At 35.9% G+C, this 17,414-nt stretch overlaps 1 protein-coding gene across 6 annotated transcripts in view; it reads left to right on the top strand.

The window, feature by feature from the left end:
* The window catches only part of Cnc (NFE2 like bZIP transcription factor cap-n-collar), a 292,479-nt gene that overhangs the window by 33,170 nt on the left and 241,895 nt on the right, over nucleotides 1–17,414 (top strand). Inside the window, exons 1-2 of one of the 6 annotated variants that reach the window (XM_076789363.1) lie at nucleotides 2,955–2,974; nucleotides 4,229–4,292. The exons of 3 other annotated variants lie outside the window; for them this stretch is intronic. In XM_076789363.1, the coding sequence (XP_076645478.1) occupies nucleotides 2,970–2,974; nucleotides 4,229–4,292 (69 nt within the window). In that variant the 5' untranslated portion in view covers nucleotides 2,955–2,969. Of the gene's footprint in view, nucleotides 1–2,902; nucleotides 2,975–4,228; nucleotides 4,293–17,414 lie in introns of those variants that run through there. 2 more of the 6 variants (XM_076789361.1, XM_076789364.1) reach the window with 2 other exon arrangements.

Below are 17,414 nucleotides of genomic sequence, written 5' to 3'. Positions count from 1 at the left end.
AAACGTATTGTTTAAATTTTCGTTACAGACTCAAATAAAAGTCGCAAAAAGCAACTCTTTTACATTTGTTTTATCTAAAAACATAACTAAATAAAAAAAGATCGTGGCAGATTTTCATATGTTAAATATCTGTAAAATTACCCAAGTCTGATAGTTTTTACGAACTGTCACTTTTCGTCCAATCATAAGAAGACCAAGCGGTTGACATAATATTTAATGTTCTACAATATTCTACATTATTTATTAGTTATGTAACTTTTTCGCGTTATTCAGTTCTCTCAGAAATAAATGGTGAAGGAAACTTGCTGTTTTCAAAATGGTATCACACAATTTTCAATCAAAATGCATCGTTAAAGGTTTATTGTATACCCTTTCCAGTGACGTATGTCAGTCTTTAGGAAAATGTTGTGCTTTTGAATTAGTATGAAATGAATAGTAAGGAGAAACGTTTGACATAATACAATTATATTGTTATTATCAATTTTATAGCTGCTCAAGAGTCAACTTTTTGACATAACCATTCCAATATTACATGTGTATAGACTGAAGCAGCAGAAACAACTAATTATTTACGTTATTTATTAAAAAATAAAAAGAATTAATGTTATTGTTAATCATATTTAGTAGAGTTTGTAGAAGTATTTTCTGCAGACGACATTCGTGTAGTTTTTACAGTTAATTCTTATACGCTTCTCCGTCTTTTTTTGTAATTTGATGTATTCGTTTAAAATATAAGATTGCGAATAAAACATAGCAAGCTGAATTAAAGTGTACAATACGTGAAAACCAGGGTAAGATTTTTTGCGCAATTATTTTTGAGGAACATGCAAAGGTTAAAGCACGAGAATTCACAAACCCGCCGTTCCAAAAATAAACCGTTAATAAAATTGGTATATTATGTATGAATTTTATTTTGATTTTTACTTAATTTTTTTAAGAACAAAAGGTACTTTTCACTTTCAACACCAAGCTCAAAATGCTGACAAAACAATCCCCGCCAAGAAAAATAGCAATGTATAACGAGTACAATTAACAGTTAGGTAAAAGCCCGATCAATTGTCAAATTATGTGAGAAAAGTACGAAACAACTTTTTTTTAGAATTTGTGTCCAACATCACCTTATAACAGAGATGTTCAGCGCAATGTCGCCAGATCAAAACTTGTTGCCCCACTCTAGTTTTCCCTTCTACTGAGCCAGACCCGACCAACTTCTTCGTCGCGGGTCACATGGTCTCCACCATTAATCTGTTCGTTTCTCCACAGGCTCCTTCTATTATTATAACAATAATATACGATAGGAATAAATTCGCGATAGAAACAAATGCCATGCGCTTCTGGCGATACGACCATGTCAAGTAGTGGGGGAACGTCACTTCCCACCTTAACGGAATGAAGAGGTGGAAGAACGGGCTAACTGCAATCCGCGGGCCGCGGGTTGGACAGGCCTGTGCTGCGCTATTCCCCAAGTTTCCGACACGTTTCGTCTTTGTCGTGCATACTCCGGTACTGGCAGAGGTAGGGTAACTCTTTCCCCTCCATTCGTGCTCCTTTTCCTCATGTGGCCACACTGCCCCCACTCCACTAAGTCACTTGCCCGTAGTTTTACCAGTAGCTGTGCCCACGGGCATCGGCGGGCGCCCTTGCCCGCTAATAGGCATGTTGAACAGCTGTGCTTTATAATATCAAGTAGGTCACACGATGAAGATTTCAAACAAAATACAGTATTTACTCTATATATGTCCCAAATGCATAACTGATAAAAGTCTCAGTACTATCCCCACTGCTGCGGGGTATACCCCGTGAGGGGTCATGAATCGAGGCCTCTAGAGCTTCGCTGTCCTTTTCTACGTTCGGCATGGATCAAAAAATAGTATCTCCTGGCCGATATATGTCCCTAGCTAGACCCGTGTTTTGGACATATATCGAGTAAACACTGTATACTAGATATCATTCATTTCTTTCAAACCTCAATAAAATATGAGTTGTTTTGTTACCAATATTTAGCCCCTGCGGTAAATCTAGACATTTAATAAGTATAATTTTTCTTGCAAGACGTGGGGTTATATCGTTGTCAAGTCAAACAAATCGTATAAAAAGAGAAGGAAGTTTTTCTTTTAACCCATTAACGCCCAAAATTTTTTTTTAAATAAAATTAATAAAACACACATAACTGTACTTAGATATTTATTAGAAGTAAATCCATATATGACAGTAATAGAAAAAAAAATAACGGGAAGAATATATATATACAGGGTGAGTCACCAAACGTTAGCACCTCAAATATCTTTGTTGTTTCTAAAGATACGTAAAATATGGTAAGGACAAAGTTGAATGGTACAATGGGGCTGACACGATGCAAAAAAAATTTTTGTTTTTATGTCATTTTTTTGGAGATATCAAGGTCACCTTGACTTTTTTAAATGGAACCACCCTTTTTTAAACACCTACAATGATAGTCCCTTTCATTAGGAATTCAGTGACTATAATTAGTCCAAGGTCATTCAAGGTCAAGGACAGAAAATATTCTGCACGTGTCTCTGTCGAATCAAGAGTGACGTATGCAGCGTTCATAAAATTGTGTTCAACACTTTGTTTTCCTTCAATAAAGCTAAAACAAAAATACTTTATCGGACGTAATGTTTCTTCGGTCACGTCATGGAAATGGTGATCCATAAATTTTCATAAATCAGCATCGTTAATGTATGTAAACGCTAACCCGGGGGGCGACCTGACGTGGTTGAGGAACAAAGGCATACACCTTTTCTCGTATCTGGTCAGCGGTTCAAGTTCCCAGTTTAGCGTCTTCCCGCACGACTCTCGTTTTCCTCATATTTAGGTTAGTTCGCGAGCTCGTGTGTTTTCGTCGCCGCAATTCCGCAAGTTTGAGTAGTCGCCTTCCGGTCACCTGAAATCAAAGATGGCGCGCAAGAAGAGGAAGCAGCCGCGAATGATCGCCGTTTTCGTACCCGATGATGTATGTTTCTCCGTTCGCTGTCTGCTGTTGTCCAAATAATCGGTGATTCCACCAAAAAAAAGTGTTTATACCAATCCTTTGTGACGCCTAAACTGCAGAACAAAAACAAAGTGTCGTGCACACGGTTTTTGCGAAACCATAAATTGGACAAATTATCGCACTCTTTACGATAAGCATGATGGACTTTTTTGACAGCTATACATTATTTCTTGACATTCGTGAACTCAACGCGTGACCTACAAAAAGTCTATATTAACTTTTCTGTTTGTATTTGCCTACAAATTTGTATCCGCAATGTGTTGCGTACGATAATGCTGTCTAACAAATTAATCTGTTTTGTTTTGCTTCAATAACGAGCAAGTGATTCTTGTAGATTTTGATTTATTCAACAGTAACCCGAAAGACATTTTTCGTCATCATGCTCAGTTTTTGAGAAATTTCACTTTGGAATAGTAAAATTTTCAACTTTATACATTTTTTTGTCGAATGATGAAAGTGATTAAAACACGTTTAAACAATTTTTAAAGACAGTGTAATGTCTTCAACGCATCAATTTTGTCGCTCATTTCTAAATTTATTTTGAAAATTAAGACATTCATTCGAAGTGCAGAATTAGTGTTTGACAGTGTGGTTAAAGTACTATGAACATACTTAATTTTTTCACATTAGAACTACCATGCACTAAACGCGACTGATACGTCTTACTTTATAAAAATGAGAAGATTGGATTTATTCAAACGTTCAATTTTTATTATAATATATGCTTGAAAAAAGAAGCTTGTCAAAGAATTCCCCATGATTCCCCTGTAATTTCAAGAATTGCAAAAGAATTGGAATCAAGTCATTTTGACATATCTGGTGTATCCAGTGTGAATTTTAAAATAAGAATTGATTTTATTTTCACTTCAAAGATCATTTTTTCTGTAATAACTAATTTATGATTAGACTACAGAACCTTATATGGTTTCATATTTTCCTAGAAGAATTTAGAGACTTAAAACGAGTACAATTTTATCTCCATTGGCGTCAGTAAAGCAAAACAAACGGAAGACGTAATGAACTTAATTACACTTCCTTTTTCACCGAGCTTTTGGTTTTTTTACATTGTAGATTTTTACATTGTAAACATATGGAGATGAATTTTACTTTACTTCTACTGTCGTAGAATTGAAATCTTCATTTTTTAAATATGTTACAATACTAAACGGAGAGATTCGAATAATCTATAATAGTTTACTCTTTTGTCTGTTTTAGGTACGTGTCTCCAATTCAACATCATTCAACTTTAAAACACCAAATTAACCGCTGCTTGAAACTTGTAAATATTTTAGAATTGCATAATATTATCAAAACTTCTTTTTTTATTCATAACATTTCAGAAAAGTATTTTTATATTAAGCCAGTTTATTTTATTTATTGACCTAAATACTTCTTTGAAAATACGTACCGAAATGAAAAACTGATATACAATAATACTAATATTAATAATAAAAACATTTTTATTGTATACCCATATACTTTCATATGTATATTTAAGAATCTTTAATGCACAAACACATAGGGTCATATAAAGAGTGATTGCACAGTAACCAATTTTTAAAAAATGTAAGAAACATAAAAAATCTATCACGGAAAAAGGATCTCAAGCATAATTCAACTTTCGAATGCTCATGTTGTGTTCAGGTCAATTTGTTTTTGCAAGGAATATGTAACAGTCCATCGTTTGCACTACATAAGCTTTTGAACAAACGTTGTAGCTGGATATGGAAGTTCCCCAAACTAAATTGAATTTGCAACAGCTCATTCGATAGCTTATCCAAAGAAAATACTTTGTGGCAATTGTCAACCCTATATGTCGACATGGCGGGTAGTAATGGGGTGACAAAAAAAATCAGGTTGTTCCGTAATTTCTCTTATCCTCTTCAATTGAATATTGTGAAAACACGGGAATATTGTAGCTATTAGAATGCACATCTATGGATTTTCTCAGAATGTTTAGCTTTGAAACCGAATTTTAATAAATAAAAACAATTTGAAATGCCGATTTCTTGTAGAAGTTATGAGATACTAAGCTTATATTTTTACAGTTTTTGCATCTCGTTATGGTTTTTAACTTATAATTTTTTACCTTTTCCATGCCCGTACACGTACCATGTTCATATGACTCGTACAATTAATTTCTTAGATGGATATTATATCAAATTCTAAATAATATGCATGTACTTCCATGAAAGAGTTTTTACCCCTCAGCTGCATTAGTTTTCGTCGTTGTCATCATTGATTACGGTTTTTGATTTTTTTAGCTATGTGCCCCCACTTTGAAAATCTGAAAAAATTATATGTTAATAACCATAAGAAAATGTTAAAGCTGCATAAATATAAACTTAGTATCTCATAACTTCTACAAGAAATCGCCATTTAAAAGTATTTTTATTTTTTTAAATTCGGTTTAGCAGTTAAAAATTCTGAAAAATTTACTGATACGCATTCTAATAACTAAAGTATGCTCGATCTTTTTCTGAGTTTTCAATTGAAGAGGATAAGACAAATTACGGAAAAACCTGATTTTCTTTGTCACCCCATTACTACCCCTCATGTCGACATATAGGCATGAAAATTGACACAAAGTATTTTCTTTAGATAAGGTATCGAATGGCTTATTGCAAATTCAGTTTGGTTTAGGGGCACTTTTGATCTCCTTATCCGGCTACACCGTTTCCTGTTACTTTTATCAACTTGAGATACAGTTTTACTAAAAAAACTATGATAGGAAATCATCCAAGGTATAAACTATAATACAAACAAAGTACAAATTATATGAGAGTAGAAACAGTTTGCTATAATTCCGAAGAGAAAACGATCCTGACGGCTCTACAGAAGGTTTGGTAAATATTTACATTCGAGACAATAGATGTACTTCTTCTTCAAAATAGACTCCAATACAGTGTGTTCTCGATTTACAGGGCGTTCATTTGAAAACTTTCTAGCTGAATATCTCGAAAATTATGAAAGATATTAAAAAAGTGTAAAACACATTGTCCAAGGATTTCGGGGGGGAAAGAGGGGGGCAGTATCAGTTTTTTATTTGCTTGGCGTTTTCAAGGTAATTTGAAGGTTAACTTTGTTTTTTCAAATGGAAACCTATATTTTTTATTATGGGATCTTATTGTACGTAAAAAGACCAGCAATTTTCGTAGGATACTTGTTTTTATCTGCGCACCAGTTTCGGAGATATTTAAAGAGAAGTAGAGCGAGTTATACTTATGCTGCGTGGAAGTTTGTAATTTCTTTATAACTATCACAAATTTTCAAAATGTTCTCCGTTGTTTTCTAAACAATAATACAGACGATTCTCAAATTCTGAACGAACATTTTTGAAGGTATCTGTTGGAATAGCTCTACATTTCTGTAGAATTCTGCGACGCAAATCGTTGACGCTTTCTGGTTGTGTTTTATAAACAACAGACTTTAATTATGCCCACAAAAAGAAGTCGACTAGAGTTAGATCTGGTGATCTTGGTGGCCACTCAATGTGTAACACCTCTTCTACCGATACATCTTAGTGAGAATCGACTGTTTAACACTTGGCATGCGAGTATACCTCGCCGCGGACTTACGCGTGCGGCGGGCGTTTTTTCGTGAATTTCGCGAGAGTTTGGTCATTTAGTAAAATCGCTATAAATCAAAAACTACTTCGTTTTTCTCAACGAAACTTTTTTTATTTTACACTTAAATATATATTCTATGATTATTTTAACAAAAAAAAAAACGACATTTTCATAGCAAATACAAATAGCACTGATAATACTTTAATAATTCTTCACAGTATGGTACCGTTTAAAGCATTCTGGAGCTAGGAACTCGACAAAAGACCAAGTAACTCAACAAAAGACCGAATAGCTCGACAAACAAAACTTGTGGGAAGAAACAATGCAAAGCGTTGCTTAGCAACACGAACACCATACATACAATGCCCATCGTATTTAAATCTACTAAATACGTATTTTTACGCGACCCGCGCTCCAGTGACAGACTGTGAAAAACGTAAAAGTTTGAAAAACAAAAATTGTCGTTTTCATCTTTTTGGTTTTCAAGACATTCTGTTTTAAGTGGATCAATGATGTCGTCCAGTAAATTTAAATACTGATTGCCATTCAAATTCTCTTGGAAAAACAGAGGACCTATAACAGCATTTCCTAAAATGCCTGCCCAAACATTTCTTTTTTTTCGGCCATTGAGTATTACTTTCTCTAATAAGATGTGGATTTTTGTCACTCCAATAACGACAGTTATGACGATTTACAGCATCGTTTAAGAAAAAAGTGCATTCGTCACTAAAACAAATGTTTTTAATTAGATTAGGAGTAACGTTGATCATATTTGTTAATTCCTCACAAAACTCACTCCACCTGTCAAAGTCATCTTCCAATAACTTTTGATGCAACTGCATTTTATAAGGATGAAACTTGTTATGTCTAAGTAATTTGTGCACAGATCCCACTGGTACACCAGTTACCATTGAAACTTTTCGAATTGAACTAGTAGGATTCACAGTAAACTGTCCTATAGTTTCGAAAAGAATAATCATGTTGAAGCGGATGAAATTTGGAAGTTTAAAACTTACGTGTTTCAGTAAAGATTGCTCGTTGTTTACGTCGGGTTGACCTTTACATATCATAATAAATGTTCGAAATGTTGACCATCCTCATTTATGCAATGTTGAAATCTTTTAATAAATGATCTGTAGGCATTGTCGATTTCCTCAGACGTAATTGAAGCACATGCTGCAGTAATCCTTTGCTGCATATCGATTTGTTCCTGTACAGTATAACGCATTGTTATCACTTTCACGTTTCGAACTCGAATAATGCAGATGGAACAACGTACTTATTCTAACCGATTAACCTTCTGTTAACGATCTCAATGATGCATACTGTAACATAAACATACGCTGTTTACTATGAAAACTATTTTGAACATTTATTATGATATGTAAAGGTCAACCCGACGTAAACAACGCGCAATCTTTGCTGAAACACGTACGTTTTAAACTTCCACATTTCATCCGCTTCAACGTGATTATTCTTACTCAAGGTCATTTCAAGGTCAAAAAGGTGGTATCCACTAAATTCAGTTTTTTATTGTCTATGATGCTATCGTAAAAAAATATACTATTCCATTTAAAAAAACATCGGTGACCTTGAAATTTCATTAAAAAACACGACATAAAAAAATTTTTTCTTCACCATTATATTGCCCCCTGCAATAGTGTCACTTTGTCCTCTGAAGTTTTCTGATAGAACTGTAAATACGAAAGATATTTATTTATTTATTTATTGCTTTAAACCAAGTGGTTTATATAGCAAGTACAATATTATTACATCTAGCTTACATTAAATAGGTTTACACTGTTTTTAAAGTCTAACGGAACATTGTTTAAGGAAATTATAAATTATTTTCAGTCCTTTTATGTCAGGTTTACATAAGAAGGAACTAATACAAAGAGGGAAACAGTACTTGCCTTTGAGGAGCTTTGTTTCCAATGTATTGCGTTCGTTTTCATAGTCTGGGCATTGCCATATAACATGATTTAGGTCTTGGAGTTCTGCTCCGCATTGGCAAGCACTGTTAGCTATAAAGTTAACTCTCGCCAAAGAACCATTTAAATTATAGTGATTAGCTCGACATCTATTAACAAAAACTAGAAAATCTCTAGAGAGCGCAAGACCAGTGTACCATGGCTTGCCTTTGTCCTTGTGATGAAATCTAACATAGTTCACACCTTTGATTAGACCTTCCTTTTTGATTAGGGTGTTAGTGGACAATCTTGCTTGAATTTTGAGGTCTCTGGTTAGGTCACCGAATGAAACCTTGATATCTGGTGAAGGGGTTTCTTTGGTCGCTTCTTTCGCAAGTGAGTCTACTTCTTCGTTACCGATAATTCCTACATGTGCTGGTATCCAGATAAACTTAATAAAATTTTGGCCTTTGTTGTTTAATATAAACGTAGAGTACTTAGTTTTGATTTCAATGATATGGTTACTGATACTATATTTGAAGGTTGGCTTCTGTAGTGACTTGATTGTACTTTGCGAGTCGGTGAAAATGAGAAAATTTGTAGTATTACTATATAAATTGGCAATGTCCAGTGCTCGGCTAATGGCGTAGCATTCTGCTGTGAAAATTGATGCGTGCTTGTTTAAACTAAATTTTTGGGAGATATTTAATTGTGGGCAGTATAATGCGGCACCTACTGATTCGGAGTTTTCTGTTGCACTGCCATCGGTATAGATTGCAACCGTATTCGGAGGGTTGGATTCGATAAAATCTCGTAACGGAATATTAGGGTCGGAAGAATCTTGTAATGATTGACCTAAATAAACATCACTAGGTGGAATATTAAATAGGATGTTATAGTCTGTGGTAAAAATAGGATGTTTTTCAGCAATCTCTAGATCAGGTCTTGTTTCTAGCAAATTAAGGAGGTTTTCAACTAGCAGAGAGTGTTTCGTTCGTCTGTTGGGAGGAATGGCAATCAGGTCTGTGTTGTTTTTAAACAGTATTTTGTTTGAAGTTGAGGTTGTATAAGAGTAACATTTGAGTAGATATTTTCTAGCTAGAAAATTGACTCTATCCCGAAGGGAAATAACTTTAGCTTCGCTAAGCAAAACATTTGTGGGCGTGCTAATTCTGTACCCCAGTGCCACTCGAATTGCAGCATACTGAATTCGATCTAATTTAAGGATTAGGTTTTTGTTTTTCGGATAATATATGAAGCAATTATATTCCATAATTGGTCTTATGAGACTACTGTATATTAACAACAAAGTCTCGGGTGAAGCACCCCATGAAACGCCAGAAAGAAATTTCATAATATTTAGAAGCCTAAAACATTTTTTCCTCACATTATTTATATGAACTTTAAAGCTCATGTCAAAGTCAAAATTGATTCCTAGAAATTTAACTGTTTCGCTTGATTTGATGACATGGTTGTCAATTATAATTTCGGTTTTACCCGGTAGGATACGTCTATTATTAAAGTGAACAAATACCGTTTTTTTAGGAGACAGGTCAAGGCCAACAGATTTGAGATTAGCATTAATAGTATTTATCGATTGTTCGAGTAACCTTTTGCTATCGTTGATGGTAGGGGTGCTGCAGTAGGCAGCAATGTCGTCTGCAAATTGCGATATTTGAACGTTGTCTGGAATGTTCTTAATAATTTCAGCTACATATAAGTTATATAGTAGCGGACTTAGAACTCCTCCCTGTTGCAAACCTTTCCAGGTTGTTCTTGTGATAGTGCTTGTGGTTCTATCAATAGCGGTAATTTTCCTGCCAAGCGTTATATGTTTGATAAATCCTATGACTACAGGAGAGCAGCCTATCTGGATTAGTTTCTGAATAAGCAGACTACAATTCACATTGTCGAAAGCAGCTTGTACGTCTAGAAAGGCTCCTAGGGTGTCTTTACCTTGATTTTTTGCGGTGTCGATGCTGGTTAATAAAGAAACTAAATTATCAGAGCATGATTTACCCTTGTGAAATCCTGCTTGAGACGTGGGTAGAATATTTTGATTTTCCAGCCACCATTCTAGCCTGTTCTTTATCATGGTTTCAAAAAGTTTACATACACATGAAGCCAGGGAAATAGGTCTAACGCCCAATTTATTGGGTTTATCAATGAAAAACATCTGAACCGACTGCCACTCTTGGGGATATCGTTTTTCCAGGTACATTTCGTTGAATATATCTAGCAGGACCAGTTTAATGTTACAAGGCAGAAGTTTTAGTGAGAGATAGTTTATGCCGTCTTTTCCGGGTGCAGATTTGTCATTCTTAAAATCCAATGCAAAATTAAATTCAGTGAAATCGAAAGGTTTGTCAAAGAATTGATTATGAGGCGCCTGTGAAAAGCCGTCTGGGTTGCAGGCAGCCCAAGGGGGAGCAATTTTATCTAAGCATTCATGTATTCTTTCTAGGCGTTGGTCAGCAGACATTGTTTTATTCCCGGTATATGTCCATTTATTTTTCAGTTTTTTGCAGGTATTCCAGAAGTATTTACTGCCCCTTTTAGTGTCAAACTCTGAAATAAATTTGTGAAAATACTCCCTTTTTTTTAACTTGAATGTTTTCTTTGCGGTTGCAACGAGTTTTTTATAGTTAACTAGGTCCGACATTTCATAAGTGTGTTGCCATTTCTTGTAGGCTGCTCTCCTCAACCTCTTGACTCGTTCACATTCTTTGTCCCACCACGGTACTGGGTTTCGATGTATATTGTCGTTGACCGTCACCTTCGAGGGTGTGTTCTTTATAATAGCTTCTCTTAGATAATCAGTAAAGAAGTTATATTTTTCCACGCAATCTAGTATATTGAATTCGCGTGATAAAAATAATTGGAAATTTTGTGCCATTAATTCTTGATACTTATCCCAATCCGTTCTTGTTGAAGACAATTTATTTGTTACTTTCCTGTAAATATGTCTAGTTTTTTCAATACTAATTTCTATACCGATAGGAAAATGGTCAGATCCATGAGTATCGTCCAGAATATTTATCCGAGTTTTCTCAGCTAAATCCGGAGTCGTAAAAATCAAGTCAATGTTAGATTTACTATTGTTACTTAAATCGACATGTGTTAAAGAGTCAGGATTGTGCAAAAAGATGTTGTGACTTAATAAGCTATTAAATAATCTATCCCCGTTACAATCATTACCTGAACAATTCCATACTGTATTATGCGCATTGAAATCACCTACTAAGAGACAAGGTTGCAAGTCTGAGACTGTTTGCATGATCCAATCCCATTTGTTTTGTCCTAAAGAGGGGCCTTGTGGTCTATAGAGTGCCACTATGTTAATAGATGGGACAGTGTTTACTAACTTAATGCTACATGTTTCTATGAGATTATTAAAAGATCTAATATTTGGTAATATACAGTAGTCAATGGATCTTTTGATAAAGATAGCGATACCACCTCCTCTTCTGCCAGTTCTGTCTTTGCGAACCGTGTTAAAACCTTTGAATGCTATTCTCATTTCCGGTTTGAGCCATGTTTCAACACAAATGAAAATGTCAATCTCTTGTAGCATTTGTTCCAACTCTTCTTTGCGTTGTGCAATGCTCCTGGCGTTCCAATATATGATGCGTAACGCTGAGAAATTGTTATTACCGATAGTGTGTTGTCCCATTTTTGAGGATACTGTTAAGCTGGGTTTAAGGCGATGTCTTGGTCTGTGTTACCCTCTTTTAATTTCTTGATAATTCTGGTCAGCCGACTTTTGGCGCCTCGGTGTGTTAAGCTTGGGTAGATTTCGTATAGCATATTGCTTAAAGCTTTGGTGTCATCTGTATACTTTTTGGCTATCTCAAGGTGATTGGAGTTGCCAATAGTTCCTCGCAGAAAGCTGATCAAAGTGGTGTAGTCTTAAACATAGGTGTTCGGATGCTCAGTTAGAATTTCTTTAATCGGTAGCATCATTGCCTCAATGTCGGTTTCTTGGTCGCTACTAAACGATTCTGTTCGCATTTTCTTTGTTGTCTTCTTTAATTTTGTTCGCTTATATTTGAGATTTTGTTCCTGGTTAGTCTTGTTGTCGGTGTCATCTGATGACAAGTTATCATTGATTGCGATTCCCCTGGCGGTAGAGCCTGACTCGGTAGTGGATAACGGTCTTTTGTCATTCCTCTCATAGATATTGGTCTCAGGTTCAGTGACTTTAAAGTTGTCTTCTGCAACCTTGATTTCTTCAGACGTATTACCTCTTGCCTGATTATACGATGGTTTTTCAGGCAACAAAGTTTGCATGGTGTTGCCAACATTTGGACAGCGTTTGGCCAAGTGATCGTCTTTTTTACAGATGAAACATCTTGGATTATCTGCCGAAATATAAATCCAGTAGTTGACGTTCTCATGCTCAATCTGAATATTGTCGGGGAGTTTAACAGCATCACTGGGTTCAATGTATATTTGACGCCGAAAACTTAAAATGTGTGAAAACCCCGGTTCGTTCATGCCAGCCCTTATGAATGTAGGCTGTGACACGCACCTGATTCCCATAGCTGTCAATTTTTTCTCAATTGTATCATGCGGAATTAACGGACACACGTTGGATAGTATTATTCTCTTAGCCCTGGTCACGAGCGGACGAATTCGCAGTGTGTGAGCGCCGATGCTTATGTTTACATCGGTGTCGGTCAGTTTTTCTACGAGGTGCTGGTTGGCGAGGTACATACAGATTCTGCCGTTCGAAATTCTAGAGGCGAATCTGATATTAACCGGTGAAATAACTTTAGCTACTGCTAATATGAATTCTTTGATAGACACACCATCAATTGCATCCATGATAATCGCTTGTTCTTTAGTCGGGAATGTAATACTTTGTGTTGCGGCTGCGTACGTCAAGGGAACATTATCTGTTGTTACTTTTGTTGAGCTCGTTGATTTGTTTGAATGAACATTACTGTACACAGAGACGTTCATGCTTTTTAAGTTGTTCTCAGATGAGGCCCCCTGGTTACCAGGGGGCTTCATCTCTGCACTTGACGTTAACAATTCGGTTGTATGCAATAAACTATTTCGTAAGCACTCGCGATATTGAACTGGACACTTCAAATGCACGAACGATGTAGCGCTCTGTTTGCAAACACGTCTGACTCGTTCGACGGTTCGAGCCGAACTCATACGAAAGATATTTAGGTGTACCAATTAATGTGGGACACCCTGTAGTATCTGTTATTACGATGATTCACACTTGATTAAATAGTACAATCTTATATTGAAAAATAGACTACATAAATAAGAAATCAGTAGAGGGCAATTTTGTTTTCAAACGGTACGTGCTACCGTGCTAGTACAACTGGAAAAAATCAACGATTTGCGTCAACGAATTTTACACAATAATATGCTTCGCTCTACTTCTCTTTAAGTATCTCCGAAACCAGTGCGCGGATAAAAAAGTATCCTACGAAAATTGCTGGTCATTTTACGTACAATAAGATCCCATAATAAAAAGTATAGGTTTCCATTTGAAAAAACAAAGTTGACCTTCAAATGACATTGAAAACGCCACCCAAATAAAAACCTGATACTGCCGCCCACCTCTTTCCCCCTCAAAATCCTTGGATTGAATTTCTTGGACTTGTTTTACACTTTTTTAATATCTTTCATACTTTTCGAGATATTCGGCTAGAAAGTTTTCAAATGAACACCCTGTATGTCCACAACACGGGTCTACACAGTGACATATATCGGCTAGACGATACTATTCTTTGTTACACTGCCAAACGTAGATAAGGACAGCGAATCTCAAGCGGCATCGGTCGCCGATGAGTGCAACATAATACGGGTCGGATATATCAGTGTGAACCACTACTAATCCAATAACAAAAGTTCTTTATTTTTCATTATTTCTTATGGGACTTTCGCCAACATATTTGTGGCATCTTTCCAAAATAAATTTGGAAAATAAATTCAGAAGATAAATTTTAAAAATAATTTTTAATTGTATTGTCTAAATTTTATTAACATCCGTGATAACTTGATCTTCGCGCACGTTTAGACGTGCTTGGCAAATTGCTAAGATCTACGGGAAGTTTTGACGTAGCTGTTCACATCGCCGACCCTTACAGGAGAGCGAGACGCGCAGCCGGGTCGAGGAGGCGTAGCCCTTGAAAATCGGCCGTCGCGTGCCAATACAATGAACTCTCATTACGAGTCAGTGCCAATCTTACAATTTGGAGTCAGTGGAACTACCCACACCACCGCGATGAGGGCCCGAAACTTGAGAGCCGTCTCTCGAGCTACGTGCAACATTGTATCGGAGAAAGACATTTCTCAGTCTTCTTGTCACGATCGCTTAGTAGTCATAGGCTTTTGTGACTTGTAGACGGATATGACTTTTAAGTTTCCAGCGTGCCCTGTGTATTTCAAATGCAACGCTCGTCGACAACCTCAGATTTCATCTAAGTCAGTCACACGTCTTCTGACCACAAAAATTAATTATTAACTAATAAATACAATAGTTTATTAATTCCTACGCTGAACCGGATTCTTGTTAGCCGCAAACAATTGATGTCTTTAGTTGTGCATACGTATCCGGAACGTGATAAAAAGTGATTATTGTTTGTTGTTGTTCCTCTGTAATTTACAAATTACAACAAGTCGGTAAGATTTTGAATGTTAGTGATATACAGTATTTACTCTATATAATGTCCCAAATGCCTCATCGATAAAAGTCCCAGAACTATCGCCACTGCCGCGTGAGGGGCCAAGAAGCTCGAGTGGCTTCGGTCGCCGAGAACTGTAAACATATTACGGGTCGGGTGTATCAGTGTGAGACCAGGGAACCACTACCAATCTAATAACGAAACTTCTTTATTTTTCATTATTTCTTTATGAGACTTTCACCGATATATTCGTGGCATTTTTCTAATGAAAATTATACCAAATATGATAAATGCCGATGATATTTACTTGTGTAATGAACGGTAACAGTTTCGGACGCAAAGAAGGACAGCGTATGGGAAAGAAAGAGACATGGAGAATCGCGGCCACTGGCACAGTCCAAAGACTCGCGTGAGCTCAGGCTTTTAAACAAAAAATTGAACTTTTTTATTATTAAATATTTTTTTATGAGACTTTCACCAATATATTTGTTGAATTTTTCTGATTAATATGATAACAACACGATATCATTCGGATCATATTTACACTACTTTTCCGTTAATATAATTGTAATGGAAAGTAACTTTCATCGTTCATTTTACAAGTAAATATCATCACAATTATATCATATTTGGTTTTTATTAGAAAAATGCCACGAATATGTTGGTGAAAGTCCCATAAAAAAATAATGAATAATAAAGAAGTTTCGTTATTGGATTAGTAATGGTTCACATCGATATACCCGACCAGTATTATGTTACTCTCCTCGGCGCCCGAGGTTACTCGAACTTCGCTGTCCTTTTCTACGTTCGGCAGTGTATCGAAGAATAGTATCTCCTGGCCGATATATGTCCCTGGATAGACCCGTGTTTTGGACATACAGTGGCGGCCATATACTTACGTGCAGTTAAGAAAATTAAATATTATTTCCTGTACACTTATACGTTAAACAAGTATACAAAAATCGATTATATTTTTTATAAGTTTACAATATATGTAATAAGGTATCAAAGTAGCTTTCCTTAATTTACTATAATTAAAAAGTTTTTTATATTTTTATACTGAAATGTCAAAATTTTTGCAGACACATAGTTAAGTACATATTGAAACACTTATATTTTCACATGTTTCTTTAACTCATAATTATAATACATCAATATTTCGTATGTAGACCCTTATTTTTGATAACTGCGACACATCTTCGCGGCATGGATTCAATAAGTCTAGCAGTCTAGCACATCTGCTAGCAGGTATCGAATTCCATGTTTCCTGTACAATAATGTACAATTCATCAATATTTTTCGGTTTATGTTTATTTATATGTTTGTCGACATGAATCCACAGCATCTCGATTGGATTCAGATCCGGAAATTGTGCTGGCCACTTCATTGTGAGTATTACTGTCACTCAAGAATGTCTTGTCAACTTTTGCGGAATGTTTCGGATCATTATCCGCTTGATAAATCCATTCTTTTGGCATGTATTCTTTGGCGAATGGTAGCAATACATTTTTTACAATATCCAAATACACGTATCTGTCCATGATTTCAATTATCCGATGAATAGGACCTGTACCTTCCAATGCCATAGCCCCCCCCCCCCAAATGAGTACCGAGCTACCACTACCTTTTACAGTCGGTTTAATTCAATTTTTATGAAATTCTTCTCCTTTGCGACGTCTCACGTATATTTTACCATTAGATCCAAATCGATTAAATTTTGATTCATCTGTAAAAATTACTCTGGACCATTGCTGGGGCGTCCAGTTTAAATGTTTTTGCGCGACGATTTTTTTTCTGAAATGAGCGGTTTCTTTCTGGCAACGCGTCCGTATAATTGAAACTCATTAAGTCTTCGCCGGACAGTTCTAACACTTACTTTTTCATGGAGATCTATTGATATTTCGTTGTGGATGGCAACTGCAGTTTTGAATCTGTCCGCTTCAGACATTCGATGAATCTTGCGATCAGTTCTTTGATCAGTTTTTCGAGGTCTCATTTTACGAGGAACGTTGTCTGGTGTTCCATGAAGTTTAATATGTTGTATAGCTTGATGGCAAGCCGTAACGAATATTTCTAATTTTGCGGAAATCTGTCGGTAGGACATTCCATCCTTCCGAAGCTGTTGCACTAATCGCCGCTGTTCTGGCGTGATATTTCTTCCTTTACTCATCACAGCACTATTGTAATACATCTAACTGTAAACACTGCTCAGCAGATATTAGTAAATATTGTTTACATTTGGCTTAGCTGTGCGATGCAGTAGCGTTCGTAA

The sequence above is a fragment of the Halictus rubicundus genome, chromosome 6, assembly GCF_050948215.1.
Source record: "Halictus rubicundus isolate RS-2024b chromosome 6, iyHalRubi1_principal, whole genome shotgun sequence".
Lineage (NCBI taxonomy): Eukaryota > Metazoa > Arthropoda > Insecta > Hymenoptera > Halictidae > Halictus > Halictus rubicundus.
This window is presented reverse-complemented; position numbering and strand designations above follow the sequence as displayed.